We start from the raw sequence: 23,354 nt of genomic DNA on the forward strand, positions 1-23,354 counted from the left end.
CTCTCAAGCCATTATAGTTCTAATCAAGCACTAGTCTTTGTACTTCGTTTCTGTTTATTCCTGGAGAGCCACACCTATTTGTCACCTAGTAACTCATTTTTAATCGTCAACAGCAACTCAGTGCTTATATTTCTATAGGACAAGGGTACAATATTTCTTGAGCTTAGTAGTAAATAGCCTAAGGAAGAACTCGTTAAAAATTGTTTTTTGTGCAAAAGAGAGAGCCAAACCTTTACTTTTAGTTTATGAAATTGCCATGGAAGCTGCATCTGATAATCCAGATCAAATACTGGAACAGATCTGGCACCACAACCTCAGCTTAGGAGAGACTCTTCTCAAAAGTGACTGTCAAGACAATGAGAAGATAGTGGAGTATCTTCCAAAACTGACTCCTCTCCTTCTAGAACTCATGAAAGCCCTCAGCCAGCAACTAGGACACACTACTAAGATTCTTCAAGATACTTACGAGCTGCTAAATATGCTTTGTGACAAAGGTTGGCATCAGATATCAAGGCAAGGCAAGTAAAGCTAAGTATATAAAGTGTATATTGTAAGCCAAGGAGTTCGCATTCAACACAAAGCAGCCAATTTCCCCCCTGAAATGCACATGGAAGTTAAAGCTTCAGCATACGTATCTATGTTTAACTGTTCAAATTAGGTATGGTTAATGTCTCAAACTCTAAATCTTTTAATGACATGCATTTTTAGTAGTTGCATTTCTATTACAAGAGTTCCAGAGGGAACCGCGAACAGTACCATGTATTTAAGTCTAATACAACGCTTCAGGCCAGTAGCGTACTAGAACTTAATGGTACATAGGGGGCTTCATAAGTAAATGTGAAAGAGCAGAAGCCTAAATACAAGAAGTGTTAGAGTTATTTAAATTTAATAAATAATTTTAATGACATAATGTTTTATTTTAAAATTGATCATCAATGTCAAACAGGATTGCCAAGTTTAGAAACAGACTCTGCTCCTGTTCCTTTAAGGGTCCCTCAATGTTGTGACCCAGGACAGGGGGCAGGGCTTGCAGGAGGAGGACTGACTTTGAGGACTTGGCCATGGGGTTGAGGGAGGAACAATCTCAGAGCACCCAAATCCCAACTCCTCCTCTGGAAGTGCAGGGAGAGCTGTCAAAGCTTGCTTCTGAGAACATGCCCCTTTCTCCTGCGCTCGAGGAGCCACCTGATCCACTTGCTGAGTCCCAGCCAGATGCTCAGCAGTTTCCCATGCCTACCCAGTCAGCTACCCCCCCTCATTTCAGAGGGAGAAGTTGAGGTCCAGCCCCTTTCCCCCGCTCTCGTCATTTGCGTGTGAAAGGGAAACCTATTTCAGGGGGGCCTTAACAAGGAGGAGGTGCTGAGTCAACGTCTGTAACCGGAGGCTTGCGTAGTCAGCGCTAGTCAGGGAAATAGTTCTTAGAAAGCATAGTTAGGTGAATGAGTTTTATGCTGGGAAATGTTTGTTGTTGTTATATTGCTTCAAGTCAATTATGACTTATGGTGACCCTATGAATCAGGGACCTCCAATAGCATCTGTTATAAGCCATCTTGTTCAGATCTTATAAGTTCAGGTCTGTGGCTTCCTTTATGGAATCAATCCATCTCTTGTTTGGTCTTCCTCTTTTTCTACTCCCTTCTCTTTTTCCCAGCATTATTGTCTTTTCTAGTGAATCATGTCTTCTCATGATGTGTCCAAAGTATGATAACCTTAGTTTCATCATTTTAGCTTCTAGTGATAGTTCTAGTTTAATTTGTTCTAACACCCAACTATTTGTCTTTTTCGCAGTCCATGGTATGCGCAAAGCTCTCCTTCAATACCACATTTCAAATGAGTTGATTTTTCTCTTACCCGTTTTTTTTCCACTGTCCAAATTTCACATCCATACATAGAGATCGGGAATATCATGGTCGGAATTATCCTGACTTTAGTGTTCAGTGATACATCTTTGCATTGAGGACCATTTCTAGTTCTCTCATAGCTGCCCTCCCCAGTCCTAGCCTTTTTCTGGTTTCTTGACTATTGTCTCCATTTTGCTTAATGACTGTGCCAAGGTATTGATAGTCTTTGACAGGTTTAATGCCCTCATTGTCAACTTTAAAGTTACATAAATCTTCTGTTGTCATTATTTTAGTCTTCTTGACGTTCAGCTGTAGTCCTGCTTTTGTGCTTTCTTCTTTAATATTCATCAGCATTCGTTTCAAATCATTACTGGTTTCTCCAAGTAGTATGGTATCGTCTGCGTATCTTAAATTATTGATATTTCTCCCTCCAATTTTCACACTAAATGGGTGGATCGTCTTCATCCAATCCTGCTTTTCATATGTTATGTCTGTGTATAGATTAAACAAATAGGGTGATAAAATACACCCCTGTCTCTCACCCTTTCCAACTGGGAACCAATCGGTTTCTCCATATTCTGTCCTTACAGTAGACTCTTGTCCAGAGTATAGGTTGCGCATCAGGACAATCAGATGCTGTGGCACCCCCATTTCTTATTTCTTATTTATTTTATTTATTTATTACATATATATACGACCCCATAGCCAAACCTCTCTGGGCGGTTTACAAAAATTAAAGACATTGAACAAATATACAATTTTAGAAACCATACAAAGTTTAAAACCGTGAAGCACAGATAAACCAGGTAAAAGACATGGGGTCAGAGCTCAGGACATGCTGTTAGAATGCCTGGGAGAAAAGGAAAGTCTTGATCTGGAGCAGAAAAGATAACAATGTTGGTGCCAGGCGAACTTCATCTGGAAGATCATTCCATAATTTGGGGGCCACCACTGAAAAGGCCCTTTCTCTTGTTGCCAGCCTCCCAGCTTCCCTTGGAGTAGGCACCTGGAGGAGGGCCTTTGATGTTGAGCATAGTGTAAGGGTGGTTTTCTGTCGGTAGAGGCATTTCAGCAGGTATTGTGGTCCCAAGCCGTGTAAAGCTTTATAGGTTAAAACCAGCACCTTGAGTCGAACTTGGAAACGTATAGGCAGCCAATGCAAGCTAGAGTCATTGCTGAAGTAGCAACATATTGTAATCAATCTGATTTTACATCAAACTGCAGTTTCAGATTCAACTGTTAATGCACCCAAAATAGAAATAGAACATAACCTCCCATTTGAAACACAAAAGGCTGTCTTCACCATCATATGACATTGACCAATAAAAAGGATTTGAAATTAGTAAAAATAAATTTGACACAGACTTCTAGGATGAATAATGAGGGAAATAAAATTTTCTAGTTTAGATTATCTGTAGAAACATTAGTAACAGAGGAAAGAAGCAAAGTAAGAACACCAACAAACATACAAAAATATAATTCTCTATCTTTGGAAATGGCAGGTGTTGCCACCTCTCACCATATGCTCAGAGGCACATGTTACCAAATTCTTCCAAGCTACACAGCAAGTGGATTGGACTGTGAAAGAGCAACCCAAATGGTGTTTGCATTTTGACAAATTTGCAGGGCAGTCCAATATCTCAGAGAGGGGGTCAGGTCTCCTGCTGCCCTGGTGCATTCACTATAGCTGCACAATCTCCCTGCTTTTTAAACTTTGATAGAAATATCTGTTGGCTATAGGTATGTTCTTAAAGTGCAAGGTTTTTTGCCTATTAGTGAATTTCTCTGCTTTTTAATCTGGGAGGTAAGAAATGGGATCCTGTCCAAGTTTGCTGAGAATGGATTGATCATTTGCATGCTTATTGAGTTCAGTGGAATTTACTCCCCTGCAATCATGCTTAGGATAGGTGAAACTGACCACAGAGGATGGGGAGGGGAGGGGGAGGAGGAGGAAGGAGAGGAAAGGCAGAGGGGAGGACTGGGATGGGAGCAGGCAGGAGGAGGAGGGGAGGAGAAGGACAGGTTTGATCATTTGCATGTTTATTGAATTCAGTGTGATTTACTCCTGTGCAATCAAACTTAGGATAGGTAAAAGTGACCAGGGAGGGAGGAAGGGATAGCTGGAGTGGGCAGGGGAGGAGGAAGAAGGAAGAGGGGAGGGGAGGGGAAGGGAGAGGAGAGGGGAGGGGAGAGAGGGGAAAGGCAGGTCTGATCATTTGCATGCTTATTGAATTCAATGGGATTTACTCCTATGCAATCATGGTTAGGATAGGAAAAACTGACCATGGGGAGGAGGAGGGGGAAGGGGAAGGAGCATATTAGAGGGGGACAAAGGAAGGGGGAGGGGAGGGCAGGCTTGATCATTTGCATGCTTATAGAGTTCCATTCAATCATGCTTAAGATAAGTAAAACTGACCATGGGGATGCAGAAGGAGAGGGGGAAGGGGAAGGAGGTGATTGGAAGGGGATGGGGAGGGAGGGGCTAAGGAAGGGGGAGGGAAGGGGTAAGAGGGAGGGGACCGGAGGGAGGAGAAGGGAGGGTGTGTTTGATCATTTGCATACTTTTTGAGTTCAGTAGAATTTATTTCTGTGCAATCATGTTTGAAAATGGAAATGGACTGCCTTCAAGTCAATCCTGACTTATGTTGACACTATGAATAGGGATTTCATGGTAAACGGTATTCAGAGGTGGTTTTACCATTGCCTTCCTCTGACTCTGAGAGGCAGTGACTGGCCCAAGGTCACCCAGTGTGCTTCATGGCTGTGTGGGGATTCGAATCCTGGTCTCTCAGGTCATAGTCAAACACTGACCTGGGGGAGGGGCAGGGAGGGGAGGAGATTGGGTGGGTGGGCACTGGGCAAAAGGGAAACCCCTTTCCTTTCCAAAAGGAAAACATTGTGAACAGCATCATTGCTTTTCAGGGTTTCCCCCACCTATTTATTCTACAGCAGGCACATGTAACCTCTCACCCAAATTTAAACCAAAGCTGCCCCTGGCCACATCCACACCAGGCCTTTATTTCACTTTGGCCAGTCATGGCTTCTCTCAAAGAATCCTGGGAAGTGTAGTTAGTGAAGGGTGCTGAGAGTTGCTAGGAGACGCCCTGTTTCCCTCACAGACTTCAGTCAGAGTGGTTGACTGTTAAACCAGTCTGGCCACTGTAGCTCTCTCAGTGGAATAGGAGTCTCCTCTCAGCACCCTTCACAAACTATACTTCCCAGGATTCTCTCAGGGAAGCCATGACTGTCTCACATGAAATCAAAGTCTGGTGTGGGTGTGGCCCCCTGATTAGGCAAGCCCAGCAGCTGTGAGTCTGGCTTTTAGAACACAGACAGTTGGTTCTTACTGAGCATGCCCAGGCTTATCATAGGGTCCCAGCCATAATTTCTTATATTAATTAAAAATCAGCCAGGCATTTTTTTAACTTTTAAACTGCAGAAGATGAAGGTCAGAGTATGGAGCAAGGTCAGTATTAGGAGTACAGGTACTCTGTGAACATGGCTGATTTTTAATAAATTTCAACAGATTATGAGAACTCTCAGGGGAAAAAGTCCAAAAGGGCTCTGGGGTTTTTTCTCTTCTTTTAGACTTTGAACTGTCTATTCTCTCTGACTGTTTTGTGTATCACCATGAAAATTGAGAGGGTTGTTAAGCAAGCGTTTCTGAGTTCAGGACTATAAGTTTTGTAAGGTTTTGTTTGGAAATAAGCTTATGGGAAGCATCAGAATGGCATGGGGGGTATTTTCAATTTAACTTTGCGGAATGTGAAAAATACATGCTGGCTATAGTATACAGCCACTCTTGTGGCTGTATAATACTGACAGGGTCTGAATATCTGGTGATTAACCAGGAAATTCATCTTCGGGTTAGCCCATCTATGGCTGTGGTCATGTTTTCAAAACTATGGGTTGTATTCAACATAGTCCTACTCAGAATAAATGCATTGATGTTAATAGACCTACGTTAGTCATGTCTATTAGCTTCAGTGGGTTTACTCTGAGTAGGACTAGCAGTGAATACCACTCTGTTAATAAAGAAAATTTGAGAACCATCTGTTACAATAATGTTGCTAATTTTGGACCCTGCACAGTTCACCCATTTAAGAAAAATCAGATCCACAAAATATATTGAAAAAGTGAATTCTAGGGGTTTCTTTAATATACCGCTATACATTGGCTCATTAAAAAGAAGCTTTAAACTCCAGAGATATGAAGCATCTGGTCAGCCAAATGCACTCTAATAACCTCACTTGTTCACTCATGATCACTCCCTTTCCTTAAATAACGTAAGATCATGATCAGATCTAGTCCAGAATTCTGGACTAGTTCTAAAGAGTGGCCAGCAGATGGCTCTGAAAGAACAGCATAAAATGCTGGCCATCTCCTCTTACTTGCCCCCAACACCTCGTATTCAGAGTTATATTCCTTACCATGGCAGTTCAATTTAACTGTCACAGTTAATAACTGTTGTATCTTCTGATGTATCTTCCATGAATTTGTGTAATCATTATTTAATAATAAATAAATAATTCAGATTATTTATTCAAGGAGGGAGATGCGACTTCTCTGGAGAAGAGCCTGTCCTCCAGAGCCTCTCCATCAGCTATGCTGAAAGACCAGCAACTTTTGACTCTTAGAAATCTTTTCTATTCCAGCTGGTCACTACAAGAACTGTGTAACTAAGAAACTGCTTGAGATTTCTCTTCCCTCCTATTTCCTAATCCCTTTTCCTTTTGTGTCATGTCGTTTTAGATTGCAAATTTGAGAGCAAGGATTTATCAGTAACATTTATTAGCCACTCTGGGAACCTATTTTGGTGAAACAATGTGATAAAAATGCCTAAAATAGATAAAATTATCATTATTGAAAGCAATATATTCTGGTGGCCATCATAACAACTTGTGGCAAAGAGTTCCATATGTCAAGTTTCAAATCTTTGGAAAGAGGCAACTGGGTTCTTCAAATCAATGAGACAAACCTACTTAACTGTATCATACTTTTAAGTTGTTTTTTAGGGTTAGAAATTGGACAGAAGGAGTCATATCATTAATCATGTCAAATCAGTTCCTTGATTTTTCATGTCATCTTATATTTAGATTTAAAATACACTTGTAATAGGCTCTTGAAGTGTGGGAACGTAAAGTAGACTCTAATCCACAAAAGTCTATGTCATAATAAATGTGTTGTTTTTGCTACAACAGTCTAACCTAACTACCCCTCTGGAAGTTGGGCAAAAAGATTGCTACATCTTTTTATTTTTTGTAAAATATCAAATGCAAAGCTACTGTTTCATGCTCCTCAATTCCCCAAATGACAGGAAGTTGTAGATTTAGGCACTGGAAGGTCAGCTTCCTTCTGTGAAGGGAGTACTAGAAACTTCCCAAGCACTTGAAAGAGTAGACAATTTTTGATAAATTGTTTATTGACAAATGCGTAGGGTGAGCAAGTGAAAAATAAGTATGCAGTCACACAAGTCTGAGTTCCTGAACAATATCAATTCACTTGCCAATATCTTAAAATAGGGGTAGGGAACCCCCGGTCTCTCTGCCAATCATGACCCCCTCAAGGGGTTCAATTCGGCCCCGAGGCCATTTTCCCTAAATCACACCCACCAGCTGACATCACTAGTGACATCACAAGTGAGGGCAAATGTTTGAAGGCTCACTCTCATCAGCTGATGGGCAGATCAAAGTGTACCTTCAAACCCCTGTGTCTGAAGGTCTGAAGTAGAAGCACTGGGGCAGGGGCATTTAAAAGCACACTCCCATCCGTCTTGCAGCTGATGGGCTGATTGGAACATGCCTTCAGTCTCCTCCACCTTCTCTGCAGTCCAAAGGAGAAGCATGGGAGGGGGAGTTTGAAGGCATGCACCCATCTGCCCTTCAGCTGATGGGCCGATACAAGTGTGCTTTCGATCCCTGGAGGTGTTTCAAGGTGTCTTCATCCTGGGCAGGTTCCAAAAATCAAAGTTTCAAAGGAAAGCATAGTCTGATATCACTGTGATGTCAGGTGATTAAAAGGTGGGTGACCCCACCCACCTGTCAACTTTGGCTAGCAGGATTGGGGAGATGAACATCAGGCCCACTAGCCAGAAAAGTTTCCCCACCCCTGATGCCAGAGGATAGCCAGTTTGGGCCCTGGCTAATGGCCCCTATGGCCCAGAGGGGCTCCTGAAGGACCCCTTCTTAGGGTGGGCGGGTGGCACTCCCTCTCCATGATCCACAGCAGCATCGAGTCCTGCAACCTGACCCTGCCACAGTTTGTGGAAAGGGAGCTCCTAGCCCTTCATTGACTCACAGAGTTGGAAAGGCCCTTGAGTCCATCAAGTCCAACCCCCTGCTTAATGCAGAAATCCAAATTAAAGTATACCTGGTAGGTGGCTGTCCAACTGCTTCTTGAATGCCTCCAGTGTTGGAGAGCTCACCACATCCCTAGGTAATTGGTTCCATTGTCATACCACTCTAATAGTTAAGAAGTGTTTCCTGATGTTCAGTCGAAATCTGGCTTCCTGTAACTTGAGCCTATTATTCTGTGCCCTGCATTCTGGGATGATCAAGAAGAGATCCTGGCACTCCTCTGTGTGGCAACCTTTCAAGTACTTGAAGAGTGCTATCATATCTCCCTTAGTCTTCTCTTCTCAAAGCTAAACATGCCCAGTTCTTTTAGTCTCTCATAGGGCTTTGTTTCCAGTCCCCTGATCATCCTCTGAACCCGTTCCAGTTTGTCTGCATCCTTCTTAAAATGTGGTGTCCAGAACTGGATGCAGTACTCAAGATGAGGCCTAGCCAGTGCTTAATAAAGGGGAACCAATACTTCAGGCAATTTTGAAACGATACTTCTGTTAATGCAGCCTAAAATAGCATTTGCCTTTTTTGCAGCCACATCACACTGTTAGCTCATGTTTAGCTTGTGATCAACAACAATTCCAAGATCCTTCTTGCATGTACTATTGCTGAGCCAAATATCCTCCATCTTATAAATGTGCATTTATTTATTTATTTATTTATTTATTTATTGTGTTTATATACCGCCCCATAGCCGAAGCTCTCTGGGCGGTTTACAATAACTAAAAACATTAAAAACAAACATACAAATTTAAAAACACATATTTTAAAAACAATGTAAAACACAATTTAAAAAAATTTTAAACATTCTATCTTTCCCGATCTGCGGTATACTTTCTAGCCGAGCTTCTGTTATTGTAGTTTGAATACCCCCCAATCATTCTCTTGAGCTTCCCTTTCTATTTCCCTTTTACTGAGAAGTTTCCTTTTTTGAAGTAGAATATGACTGTGCTGGACCTTCTTGGCAATTGTCCACTTTGTTCCTAGCTGATTCAACAACACACATACTTCACACCATATCATTATTAAATCTAGGGTCTCCTTCCCTCTAGTCAGTTCCATGACCAACTGTTCTCAGGAATAGGCATGTAGGATATCTAGACATTCTACCTTTGTCATGACCAAAATATACAATTACCCTGTTATGTGAAGGTAGTTGGACACCCATTACAAAGCATTTCCTCCTGTGGATGCTTCCTTGATTTCATTCTCCATCTCAACCTCACGTTTGGTTTCCTTTTCCTCGGTGAAGTACCTTCCTCCCAGTACATATAGTGCAGGCTTCAGTAAGCCCACCCGCATGCCCCACCTACCTCTTCTGTCAGTGTGAATGCTGTGTATGCTATGTGCCCATGTCTGCCATCACCCAAGAGGGCAGTAAGGGCTTTCCGAAGGGGCTGACATCTTGGTTGATGGCAGGCATGCATGCTATGCATGCACGTCATTATCTCAACACAAGAAGTAGATGGGGCACACGGGCAGGCTTATTAGTCCCACAGTGCCTATTGGGGGGGATTGGGCTATCGCGCCATGGGCCTGGGGCAGGCTGGTGCCCAAGGGCCCAGTTATGCCTGGTGCTGGAGCTGGCCCTGCTGAAAAGCTGTGGTAAGAAGCCGGGGACCTTGTACCATTTCCCCCCCAGCAAGAGCCAAACTCAGACTACTTTTTCTTCTTCCACTTGCAAACAACATAAAGGATTCCAATCCAGGTTAGATATCTGACACAAATTCCAGCTTGGGATAGCAACAGACCATCCAACAGTCATTAATCAAAACGGTGCTGTTGCCAGTTATCAGTCATCAAGTGCCAGGACATCCAAAACCCTAGACAGAGATAACATTTTTTTAGCCCTAGAGCATTCTTACAACAGTATTTTCATACTTCAATATACAAATATAATATTCCTTACTCAAAAGTCCGTTCATGCCTGGGCTTCTGGGTCACAAACATACAGTTCCTCAGAAAGCAATCGAGGAGCTTTTTTTTGTGAGAAAACAATGAATCCAATTCACCTTCCTGTAGATGTTTGATATGCATTAGTTTCTTTTCAGATTCTTCAGAGTACGCTCCTTTTCCAAGAAAATACTCCTCAACAAAACCTTCCCTCCTTTCTACCCTCCCTCCCTGCATCTCTTTTGTATAAAATATTCAGCAAGAAAAGAGGAGATGAGGGATAATAACATAGTCTGCCATTGTATTGTTGTGTGCCTCCCCCAATCTCCGAGTGGTGAGATTTTGGGGGTCCAGGTCTTGGTTTCCTTTGGAAAGAAGGTCAGCGGAGACTGCAGTGTCTTTATGAAATATGGTTTGTTTATTTACACACATTCCAACCTGAGCTTCAGAATGGAGGGGTTCAAGGCATCAGCAGTCTAATATCCAGCTTTCCATCTGGGTGCAGGGGCATCCTGTAGCCATGATGCAGAGGGATAGCCTCTCTGCATGCCTGCAGCCCCAGCTATTCTCTAGGACACACACAAATTACAAGCACACACCTTCTGCTGGCTGCCAAGAGTCGGGGGAAGGCTCCCCTACAGAGTTTCAATCACAAAAGGGGTCTTCCTAGCCCATCCTCCATTGCTAGGCAACTGATGGGCCCATTATCTTACCTGGCCAATCTATTTGGTTAACAAAAGAGATTCATCTGGCTTGCAGAGCCAGCCCCCAGGGCATAGGATTCCAAATCAGAGGCTGGAAAGGTGACCCATAGAAATCATCCATTCCAAACCCCCCCCCCATGCTCATAACAGTATTATAAAACTGGGTGATCAAGGTCAAAGGCAAAGAAAAGCAGAGGCTTCAAAGAAGTTCACGATTTTGAAGAATAAAAAGTACTTTGCTTATTCAACTCTATAACAATGTGTTAAAAGTGTCTTTTAATGCAGTTTTGGAAAACAGAACCCCAATTTGCAGAGCAAGGTCTGATTGCCAAGGCCCCACTTAGATATATGTCCTGGTCACCCTAGATTTCCAAAACAATCATTTAAAATGTGGGTCTGTTCCTTGGGAAATCCTGTAATAACTGCCAATTATTTGCAGTTGTCAATTTCCAATCTCCTGTAAATTATCTAGCACACCCAAGAAGCAGTGTGCAGGATGGATTTGCAGCCTGAGGGTAGAGATACACATACTGCTCTGCGTCTCTACCTCTCTTTTCTGAAAACGGGAACACAACGCTAATCAAACCCCACCCCTTTTTACTGTAAAACTTGGCGGGATCAGCTCGAATGCAAGCTTTTTTTTTTTTAATCAGCTTCTAACAGATTTTGCAAACCATTGTCCCTCCAGGTGTGGCCAAATGGAAACGCTTTGCTGTAGGCAACAAGTGTGCAGAGTTAGGCAGACCAGAGCAATCTCGGTGGCCACTCTTCTGTAAAGGGTAGGGAGGGCTTAAGTAAACCAACCTCTCTTGCGCCTCTTAAAAAGAAGCTAAGGTGCTGTAAAAATGTTTAAGGGAACCAAGTTGAGCATTGACAACAGTAGATAAAAATATAACAGCATACTTAACTTTTTCACCCAAAGAAATAACAAGTAATGTATTACCCATTAAATATGTTTTTGTTTGCTTCTTCAGAGGGGAGCAACCTTGCAGATTGGCTTCAGAAATTAAATAAACTCGTATTACATGTCATCAAATACCTTGGAGAGTCACAAAACAAGCTGCTTGAAATGAGCTGCAGAAAATCAGGCAAAGTTCAACATGTCCCATGTATTCCTCAGAAGTCTGTCTGTGATGCTGACAAAGAGAAAGTAAATGACATGCAGTTATTGGCTTATGTAAGACAGCCATTTTATGAACCTTCATCCATACGCGGAGGGGAAAACAGAACCCAGATGACGGAAGATGAAGCTGTGGAAACTGAAAGTGGAGTATCCTTAAATGAAAAAATATCAGGCAAAGAACAGAAATTTCCGGTACTTCTGAAAAATGAAGATCGACATATTCCAGAAAAATCAATTACATTGCCAAGTAAGGACAGTGGAATAGGCTCTCAATCAGTATTATCTTCTGCTAAGAAAATATCAGAAAACATAGATTTAGGAAACAGACCAGGAAACCATGGAAAAAATGTAACTGTGTCCAGGGAGCTGGAAAACAGCAGTGTAAGACCTCTGCAGACACTTCCTAATCAAGAAAAACAGACAGAGATAAAAGAGCCCCAAAAGCAGGTGGGAAATGGGAATTGCAGGCTGATTGCAGAGCCAGGCAGGACTGCCATAGATGTCACTCAAAAGGAGAAAAGTAATGAAATTGCCCGAAGCAACCAAGAAAGTTGTACACAGTCAGAAGACTTGCATAAAAACAATTCCATCAATCTGTCTTCTGGTAAGCTGGAAGAGAACAATGAAAGCGACTGGATGAATAAAGAGTAAGAGCAACTGGAGGTTTTTTTGGAGACTCAATAGGAGCCTTGGGGACAAATTCCAGAAGGGTAGCCATGTTAGTCTGTTGCAGCAAAAACAACCAAGCACTGCAGCTCTGCTGGCTCAAGGGACCATGCATGCAATGGAATTTCCTCTTCTCTCCAGCCCCCAGTACACCCTCCAGAGCAGCTTTTGGGGGTGTATGGGGGGAGGAGAAGAAACAGAAGTCCTGTTGCATCAACAGAACCCAGTGAGGCCTGTGGCACTTTAAAGACTAACAAACCTGTTATGGCAAGAGAAGCCCTATTTGGATATCCCATATCTGGAGAAGATGCTATGTGAGGAAGGGCAGCATACTAGCTCCACCCTCCCCTCTGTCCCCTGCCTGCAGCGAGGTGCTTCTTGTTATGCGCAGAGGTTCCCAGCACATTTTAGAACCCAGGTTTTCTATGCAACACCTGAAGAGGGCTAGCATTTTGACTTCATGTAGGATCTTTGTTTCCAACTTCCATTGCAGTATCACGAACACCCATACCAGAGCTTGGAAGTTACTTTTTTGAACTACAACTCCCATCAGCCCAATCCAGTGGCCATGCTGTCTGGGCTGATAGGAGTTGTAGTTCAAAAAAGTAACTTTTCCAAGCTCTGACCCATACCTAGAGTCAGGAGAATGCTGAGTATATGGAACTATGCCCCAATTAGCTTTCACGTGCTTTCATATATGCTACAATCCCACAATGACTTTGGTATGCTTAACCTGACTGAAATCAGTGAGTGCATCCAACTCGTTTGGGAGGAGGGGTGGGATATACATTTAATTAATAAATAAACTCTGTGTTGGAGAATAGAAAGCAGGTGTACTGCAGAAGAATTTCTGCTGAGGAAGAAGATCCAGATAATTCAATCCATTAAATTCATCTGCAGGGGAAGGCAACAGGGTCCATACACATAGGTGTAGGCTTCAGTTCAAAAGGGCATGGATGAAGTAGCAAGGGCTGGACATGTGTAAAAAATGGAAATCCTCCCAATCAACTGTTCAACAGAAAGTCATAGCAAGGGGATTGAATCATTTGCATGATCTCCTCCCAAACAGCAGGCCAAAAGGAACATTTAGGAATGTTCTATGCATGTATAGCTCAAGCTGATAGCTTGGATTAAGCAAACTATATGCCTGGCATACAATGCATACAGTTTCCTCATAAACTAGGAATATATGCACACAAGCTAGGTCAGATGGCTTGATTTTAAGCTTGGCTTGCATCAATCCACTGCTCTTGCATGAAAGCCTGAAAACCTACTATTACTTTGAATACAATTTAATCTCCTGCTTGTGTTTTATAAATGTAAAAACAAAGATGGATAATTGGGATTAAATTACATTTATTTAAACAAATAATATTTGACATTTGTTTGGCACTTCCAAGTGTTCAGAGTGCTTCACGTGCATTATCTAATTGTAATCCTTGCAACAACTCTGAAGTAAGTCAGTATTATTCTCTCTCATGTTGTGGATGGAGGCACTGAGGCTGAGAGAGGATGGTATGTCTAAGCCCACCTAGTGAGTTCATCCCAGAGGTGAGATGCAAACTGGAGACTTCCTGATTCACTGCTTAGTTTCCCATTTATTTATTTAAAATATTTGTGAATTGCCTATAATCATAGATCTTTTAAGTGATTTACAACAAAATAAAATACAGAAAAAGATACATCATGAATAAAAGAGTAGAGTATTCAAAGTGATTAGATAAAAGTAATGATCTGGATATAGTTGCAGAAATAAAAATGTTTTCATGGCATGCCAAAATCCATACAGTGTCAGTACCTGCCTCTTAGCTTCTACACTATACCAGCTACAGGATATTCTGCCTACTGGTCTTCTTTATTGCAAATATGGATAATGTTGTGTTTTATCTGCAGATTTCTTGTGAAAGTGAATGGTCTGAGTGAACCTGAAGTGGCCTGTTGTATTTCAGCCCCTTTCAGCATCCTTGAAAATCTAGGTATTAAAGTTGTCAATGATCTCAGTTCATTGGTGGTGGATGATTCAGAAGAATTGGTCAGCAATGTCATCAGTGCTGAGTGCTGTTCGCAGATTGGCCAACCAATCGTTTCTCCAATCACCGTTGCGATTCCTTTTGCCTCGTGTTACAGAGGAATGTACAAAGACATCATGGTGAAGGTGACTGACATGAACTTCCAATCACGCTATTTAACTCCAGTCACTTTGGAAGGGCACCAGGGAAACCACAAGGTTAGTGAATACTTTCCTGGTTTCAGTGCTAAAGGTGAGGGAGACCAGACATCTTTAGGCTAAATTACTTCCCATTTTGAATTCATCAGGAAAAACAGAGCTGTTGCATCCCTTTAATTACAAACAGGAAATTCATGGTGGTCTATTCCTGCTTTGCCCAATTTGTTTTAAATTGATGATGATGATGATGTGTGGCTTCTTTTATCACATTGGTCTTCCAGAACATGTGCAGAGCACCAGTGCTGGCACTGAAGTTCTTCATAAAATCAAGAAGAAAAACACAATTAGCCGTACTATACATTACGGCAGCAGTGTGGAAATGATGCCAGATATATGCACTTTAAGTAGGTTTCTGCCTAATGAATATAATGTGTAGAATGCCCCCCTGGCATTTCATTCTCCACCCCCACAAATCCTTACAAAAAACCTTTCATTCATGGGCAGTAAAAGGAGATACTCAAAAAAACAGATCACTGTCTGTTTTCTTATTTGTTGTGCTGGATCACAGCTTGAAAAGAAAATAAGGAGAGTGCATCCTATTGAATGGCATAGTCTTTAAGTAAATAAATAAATGTACACCATGATCTCTAAACCAAAACATGTAGGTGTTCTCAAATAGTATAAATATTAACCAAAATATTCTTGCTTAGGGATTTTTATACGACACCTCAGTATTAAGGAGAGCCACATTCCTATTGCTTCTTCCCAAGCTGGTCTGCTAACATGTAGGGGCGAGAGAATGACATTATTTCTTTCTTTTATTTAAAGAATTTATAAACCACCCACCAATTGAAAGTATTGTGGCTGTGTACAAAAAAGAAACAAATACAAAATGCCAAGTTAAAACAATAAGAATACACTAAATCCATCTGCAAAACCAGAACAAACAACATCCAACACAGCTAACCTGAAAAAGCTTGGCTGAATAAAAAAAGTCTTATGGAAACACACAAAAGCACAAATTCTAGGCACCACCTGATTTCCAGTGGGGAGTGTATTCCAAAGGATGGCCACCATCACACTAAAAGGTCTGCCTTGTATACTCATCAAATGAATGTCCAGAGCACGTGGCACCCACATCAGGGCTTCACTAGATGACCTAAGGCTTTGAGCAGGATGATATGGGGGAAAGGCAGGTAAGCAGGTCCTTGGGTGTTTAGGGATTTACGTACCAGCAGTAAAACTTTGCCCGATAGCTAATATGGGTGGTGCCAAATATGTGGTTTCTTCCACTATGATAATCAAAAAGCACTAGGGCCACTCCATTTTTGAGGGGGCCCTGAGCCTCTTATATTGATGGGTCCTATCAGGAAACAGTTACATTGTGATGGAAAAATTAAATGTAAAACACTCTGTTCTAAATATTGTTTTATTTTGTATGAGAGGAAATAAACAGACAGTTCACTTCTGACTGAAGCCCAAGAGATGTAATGTACATGTTCACAGCCTGGAGATTTTTTTAATTTTATTTTTGGTAAAAGTGGTTTATACATTTTCTAAATAATGTATAGGGGTTCAGTAGACAGTCTGCCAAGAATCATTTAGGCTAATACAGTTTCAAAAGAGGGTTTAGATACTTATGAGATTTTCCAGTATGACAGCAGCAGAGTCTACTTTTCACCTGGGTTCAGAGAACTGAAAAGGGTCAAATTGTGATAGGTCCTTTAGTGTACATTTTATTAAAAAACCATTGGTCCTTAGTTATAGACTAATGAGGATTCAGAATCCCACTAAGAATCTTATCATTGATAAGAGAATTCTGACTGGAGAGCATATAAGGGCAGGCATAGCATTATTTGAGGTAAAAGAGGGCCAGTAGATGAGACTAGGAAGAAGCAGGTGGCAAGCAGAGCATCATTTACAAATGTTAGTTATAACAACTAAAACAGAAGCTAAAAGGAGGACTCTAGAGACAGTTCTCCAGGTCAGAGTGGTAGCAGATGACAGTTCAACTCAGGAAACGATAGAGAAATTGTTATTTTCTCCTGTGGGATCTTTGCTGGGGGTCCTTAAGTAAATTAAAGACACAGGCTTAAAGCAAAAAGGTAGGCCTTTATTAAAAAAAACAGCAAGCATATGCAACGTCAGTTCCCCATAAACCTAGGAGGGACTGCAAAGAAATATAGTGTGCACAGATGTTTTATAGGATACAATTACAACATGTAACAGTAGTCAACCAATCCCCCCATGTTCTTCCCTCTGTGACATAACAGTTTCTTCCCTCTTGAAATATTTCCAACCAACCAGATAACTTTATTAAAATGAATATGTGTATATTCATAACCAAGTAGACACATCCCATCTCATTGTGTGGTTATCTTTTCTCAGATTAATGTCAATCTGTTCCCTTTTCCAGATCTCACCATTCTACTATCATAATTACTGATGTTTCTGTACTATGCATTTCATTCCCATCATGGTTTTCTGATCGGCCAAGCTGGTCAACGAACATCCATAGGACATAACAGCATCTCTAGGACATAACGCATGTTCCTTTAGACAATACCATGATGCAAGACCAATTCTGGTTCCTCTTAAAGTGACTGGAAAAGTCTATGTGAACATTCCACTCATTACTACACTGCTATAGAGAAAGATTAATTTTATATCACCATACTGTAGCTGAAGGCCACATAATATAAAATATATTTTGGATCACAATAAAGGAAAAGGGTAAAACTGAGTTTAGCCACCCTCCATCAAACACAGAGGGCAGCTCATCCCAGAATACCCCTTAACTCCAGAACACACTTAATTACTTTTATGAAATAAAATTATACACATCATGCCATTATAAAATCAGTATCAAGCTAAAATTTCTGTCTACCTAGATTTTCCATTATAAAGAGTTATTTTAGCTGAAGCCTTTTGCTTTCTAAAAAAGAGAGATCAGAAACCTGTTTCCAGGATCAAATAGTAAAAAAAAATATTCATTAAGAGATTGTATACATTTGTTTAAACAATACCAGATTAATTATCTGCAGCCATGCATTAACCATTTGGCACCAAAAGATGCTCAGGAATGTGTGGACTTGACCTTCTCTCTGCCTTTCCCTACACACGCTTTGGTTTTAATGCCTATTGTCTGTGAATGAGGGGAAAGAAATCCATTTTTCCTTCATTAATTTTCAAGGGCCCATATTGCCTGGGGCCAGGACCCCTTAGGGGTTCTCCATCACTGTGGCATCTTCATGATTGAGTTCTGGTCTTCAAGTAACTAACCAGAAGGAAAACTAGAGGAAAGCTGAAGCAAGCCAGTTGGGACAACAGCAATCTCAAGAGCTGGAATCCAGTGTGAGTGACAGTTGTGAGAACCTGTTCTACCCTGTAGCTTTCAGTAAGTTCCTAACCAGAGAGAAGACTTCAAGTAAAGTACTTTCAGTCCCTGTGAGCTAACTTGGGGAGATAAAAGTGGAATTGGCTATCAGCTTTGCATAGGGGTGAGAACTAGGGCTTGTATACAGCCACCTCTTAACAGCAACATATAATGTAATGTAAATGTACTGCCTTCAAGTCGATTCCAACTTATGGCAACCCTATGAATAGGGTTTTCATGAGGCTGAGAGGCAGTGAGTGGCCCAAGGTCACTCAGTGAGTTTCATGGCTGTGTGGGTATTCGAACCGTGGTCTCCCGGGTCGTAGTCCAACACCTTAACCCAGCCTTTCTCAACCAGTGTGCCTCCAGATGTTGTTGGACCACAATTCCTATCTTTCCTGACCATTGGCAATGCTGGCTGAGGCTGATGGGAGTTGTGGTCCAACAACATCTGGAGACACACTGGTTTGGAAAGACTGCCTTAACCACTACGCCACACTGGCTCTCTTTAACAACAACAGTCACTTCTTTATAAAGTATTCAAATATTCATAGATTTACTTGCAAGTAGGTTATCTAGCAATACATAACTTGATAATTCTTCACTGTTACTTATTTATTCGACTTATTCGACAGTCTGTTACCTGATACTTTAAAAAGAAGTTAACAGCAACAGTAACTTCTTTTTAAAATATCGGGTAACAGATTGAAAGTAACAGTAAAGAATTATCAAGTTATGTGTTGCTAGATAACTTACCTGCAAGTAAATCTATGAATATTTAATAAAAGATAGCCTATTTGATTGATAGAAGTCTCCTGATCTGTTCATCCCATGCCTATCGATATCCTACTACTCTGCATAGTAAAAGAAGGTTAAGAAAACAAGTTGGAATTAAATAGCAGTAACAGAATAGTAAAAAGTTTAGGAAAAATACTATCATTTTATTTTAATTGTACGAGGCAGGTATCCTGCAGGAGATAGTAAAAAGAGGTGAGATCTTTCACTATTTATTTGTTACATTTATACTGCACCTTTCTTTTTATCATAGAAACCCAAGGCAGCTTACATATGGTTCCCAGGTGGTCTCCCATCCAGGCACTGATCAGACCTGACCTTGCTTAGATTCAGCAGGGTGCTGGCCTCATGTGCCTTCAGACCATAGCCTAGGACCACTTTTACTATCACTTTGTGATAGTAAAATAAATAAAAGGAGAATAAGTGGTAAGACTCCCCCACACATTAGTGGGGAAACAGAGGTTGTGGTCTTTCACAACTCCCTTAGGCTCACCTGTCAATAGCAGTAGCACTCCAAGAGTGATAGGGAATTGCCATTTTAATTTCCCACAGTGCTGTAGAATGCCTGATGTAGTGTCACTTCACAGCATTGGGATAATTAGGTTCACAGACCAGCTGCCTAATGTGGAGTGCCCAGGTAAGGGGTCAGCTCTACTGGGGCATTACAGGCCAACAACTGCCCTAGGATGCCAGGTGCTGACGCTGAGCCTGGCCAAGTCTCCATAGTGTGATTCTTTCATTGATATCCTACCTTGAAGCAGTGAGCGATGAGACTACAGGAAGCCATACCCACACCTCTGTGGTAAATTACATAAAGCTGCACAGTACCCACATTTCTGTGGCTGCCTGATAAGGCTGAATGGAAACACAATAGCAACAACAGTCTTCCTCAGTGGTTGTTAACTCTCAACAGTTACTTTCTGTTTATTCTTTGGTTGGTTTCCCAGGTTGGAATTCATAATTCATTCTCACGTACAGCAACTTTCACTAATTTCTGTCACACAGGGGACTTTGGCTGAAATTAAAACGTGTCAGCTTGGTATTTTTTCTGTGGTTTCATGCTTAAAGACTGAGACAGTCACTATTCCAAGGAAAGGACTTTCACGAAAACTAAGTATGGATTCCAGAATTTCATTTTGCTGCCCGCCATCAACTTTCACTTCTCGAATAGCAATGTACCTAAAGGTATGCTTGAAAAATACTTACTGTAATCCTTGAGAATTATGGAAATTCTTCCCTGGAAAATGGGTTAAACACCTTGCTTTATTAGCAGAGAGAGGTTCCAGTTAGGGAATGCATATAGAAGCAAATATTTGAACTAGTAATTCATGACTTCATGTAAACAAGTTCACATACGCATGTTAATCATTTAATGACAGTCATACAAAGGGTCACTTGCATGTGTGAAAAAGCCATCACAGATCCAAGCACTGTAGGCCAGGAGAGGGGACTGCACCTCTGAGAGTCCAATTCCGCTGACATTTCTGTATATTTTGCTGTGTTTTTTTAAAAAAAACTGTGATACCAGTTGATTTATTTATTTCTGTTGTATATTACTATATTTTATTGGAATATTTGCATACACCACAGCTAGGATCCTTCAAGATGAAGGGTGGTTTAAAAATGCAACCATTATATTTGACCAAAACCAAAGTGGGTGGGACCCTCTCTCTCTTCCTCTCTCTCTCTCTCTCTCTGTCACACACACACACACAGCTTGGTTTCCTTGCTGTGCACTGAGAAAAGGAAGCCTCTTTCTCAGCATGCAATGAACCTGTATGGAAGAAAAAAAATCTATTTCTACATGATCATCTTGCGGCAGAACAGGAGGGGGGTGGAGCATGGTTTAAGGGAATTTACCAGGGGCTGGACGAGAAGTCTGGTGGACTAGATTAGGTCCATAGCTCTGTCATAGACAGAGCTTTATTTAACATTTTGAAATTATTTTCAGTGCATCGAGTTTGCTTTGCACAATCAGCTATAGGTCAAATGATGAGTCAGAGTAATCAGACTGAGTAATATGTGTGTGTCCATTTTTGGCTCCCTCAGTGCCATTACCTTCTCAGGAAGTAGAACAGCACAGGTGCAGGAAGAAAGTATGGCATGGTTTCTACCCATGTGAGCTTGGACAATTAGTGTTATCAGTCAAGGAAAGGAAGAGTTTGGGCATGAAGAGTGAGATTTTTTTCTTCTTTAAACAGGAGACCTCCATGCCATATCACACACTGCTTTTGAAAGTCCCCTCATCAGGGCCAAACTAGATACTACTTTTATTGCCTCGCTTTTGATAAAAAACTAAAACCAGGCTTGGGGGTGGGGGTGATTTACATTGGGACCACATCATGATGAAGGGGAGGTCCCTCTCCAGCCATGATCCTGATGGCCCCCTCTCCACTGGTTGTAATTAGCCCTGGGGTGGAGAAACTTCCATTTGTACCAGTGGGAGATCCCCACCCCCCAGGATTATTGCCATGTAGGCTTTTTAATAATAATAATAATAATAATTTAATTTAATTTTTTTTAAAAAAACACACAATTGCTAACCGCACATTAAAAGAAACATGGTTTTGGCCCTTGGTTTCAAAAGGAGCTTGTCATATGTGAGGCTAGTGTTGAAGAAAACCAGACTTCAAGGAATGCAAAACTAGTTGTGCATTTCTTTGGATTTCAGCCAGTGTCTCAGTGAGACCATAAAGGCCCCTAACAGAATGTTGCTCATCTTCCTTTATAGTACAGTGGCCGAAAGCTTTTTCTTTTTTGTTTGTTCCTGTGAAGGGATTCTTGATGTCAAGAAATAGAGGCTGTCATTCACTTCATCCCTGGGTGGCAGTAAAAGCTTGGGAAAGAATCATTAGAAGTTTACCACTGTATATTAACCATACAATGTTAAATGTTCAGCTAACAGTTCAGTTCCTGGATGTCTGCATTTTTCCTGGGAGGGAATTTTTATTTATCATCTTAATAACGCCCTGCATTCTGTGAGTCTGTCTGTCTGCTTGCTTTCTCCTCCTGAACCACTTTGCTGATGTAGATTGGATGGGTGCTTCTAGAAAGCAGAGTGGGAGAGAAGTATAATCTACTGTGTTTGGATAACCTACAGGTGAAACAGCTTTCCATGTGCTTCCCTATGGACCTATACTTGAAAATAGCTCTGACAAATAGCTTTGTTTTCCCATGTTTCAGGGAGCCATTGATTACATCAACAGTCACTACACCAATCCTCACCATCATATCACACCTATTTCCATGTTTGTCAGCACCTCCAGCTAAATAAAGTGAGGAAAGACTGCCATGCTTAACAAGAGTGGATAAAATGGGTCAATAATTACTATGGGTTTGCAAAAGTGAGCAATAGCCAGCACAGCTGCTTTGTAGATATTCCCACCATTTGGTGTGCATTTCATTTGTAAACTAGTAATAGATAATTTTACTAAAATGAAATCTTCATTCCACGTGCATTGGCAGTTGGTTCTTCTCCATTGCCTATTTTAATTTACACTTTACTTTACAGTAGGCAGCAAAAAGAGAACAGTTGTTGTTGCTAATTCCATTCTGCACATGCCCTCAGGAACTTAGTCCCATCTGCCATAAAAATGAAGGGAAATACTCTGTGCATAAATGGGGGATTCCCTTTTATACACTCAGACCATTCCATCACTTATAGAAAAGGGAAAGCCCTGCAAGTGCATCAGGGTCATAGCCTATGGCAACAGTTCTTTCAGTCAATGAGCTTCTGTCATATGACACAGGAGAACTGCTGCATGGGTTGATTTATAACTGTCTCAAATTCCAGGAAATGGCAGATTTCGTAAAAATTGCAAGTTTATAGGGTGATTTTTTTTCTGATATGATGCATATTGAAATTATATTAAAAATCCTTTAACTGCATGCTCTGCTAAATACGTGGATAAACTCTTTGTTTTAAATAAAATTTACAAAAGATCCATATGGTTGTGGATTGGAGTGCAGCTATTCCAGACACTCTTCACACAATGGAATTGCATTAAATATATAAATCTTAATTGCTCTTATTGTAATCCTTGATATTTATGGATACTTGGCACCTGCAAAAAACTTTGTCCTAGAGCACTGAATCTGGAGTCATCAGCTAGGTTTGCTTATGAAATAAATGAAGTTATCAATTCATGACAGCAGAGAAAAGATCCAATTTTAAAGGTCTGCATCTGGTGGCCACTGGGCCAAATCCAGCTCCCTCTGCGGTGATGTGGCCTCATTTGTCCCCATCTGTACTATATATTTAAAGCAGCATCATTCAACTTTAAACAGCCATGGCTTCCCCCCAAAAAATCTTGGAAACTGTAGTTTGTTAAGGTTGCTAAGAGTAAGGATGAGTGAGAATTCTGCTGAATTTGGATTTAGCACTGAATTTTTCTTTTTTTTATCATTAATTTTTATTCAAATTTTCAAAAACAAAACAAACAAAA

General features: G+C 41.1%; 1 protein-coding gene across 1 annotated transcript in view; it reads left to right on the top strand.

Moving 5' to 3' along the window:
* The first annotated feature begins 256 nt into the window (after nt 1-256).
* DTHD1 (death domain containing 1) overlaps nt 257-23,354 on the top strand; it is a 41,896-nt gene continuing 18,798 nt past the window's right edge. Inside the window, exons 1-4 of the mRNA XM_061584730.1 lie at nt 257-518; nt 11,757-12,552; nt 14,465-14,798; nt 19,915-20,094. Of these exons, the coding sequence (XP_061440714.1) occupies nt 257-518; nt 11,757-12,552; nt 14,465-14,798; nt 19,915-20,094 (1,572 nt within the window). The remainder of the gene's footprint in view (nt 519-11,756; nt 12,553-14,464; nt 14,799-19,914; nt 20,095-23,354) is intronic.

The sequence above is a fragment of the Rhineura floridana genome, chromosome 9, assembly GCF_030035675.1.
Source record: "Rhineura floridana isolate rRhiFlo1 chromosome 9, rRhiFlo1.hap2, whole genome shotgun sequence".
NCBI classification, from domain to species: domain Eukaryota; kingdom Metazoa; phylum Chordata; class Lepidosauria; order Squamata; family Rhineuridae; genus Rhineura; species Rhineura floridana.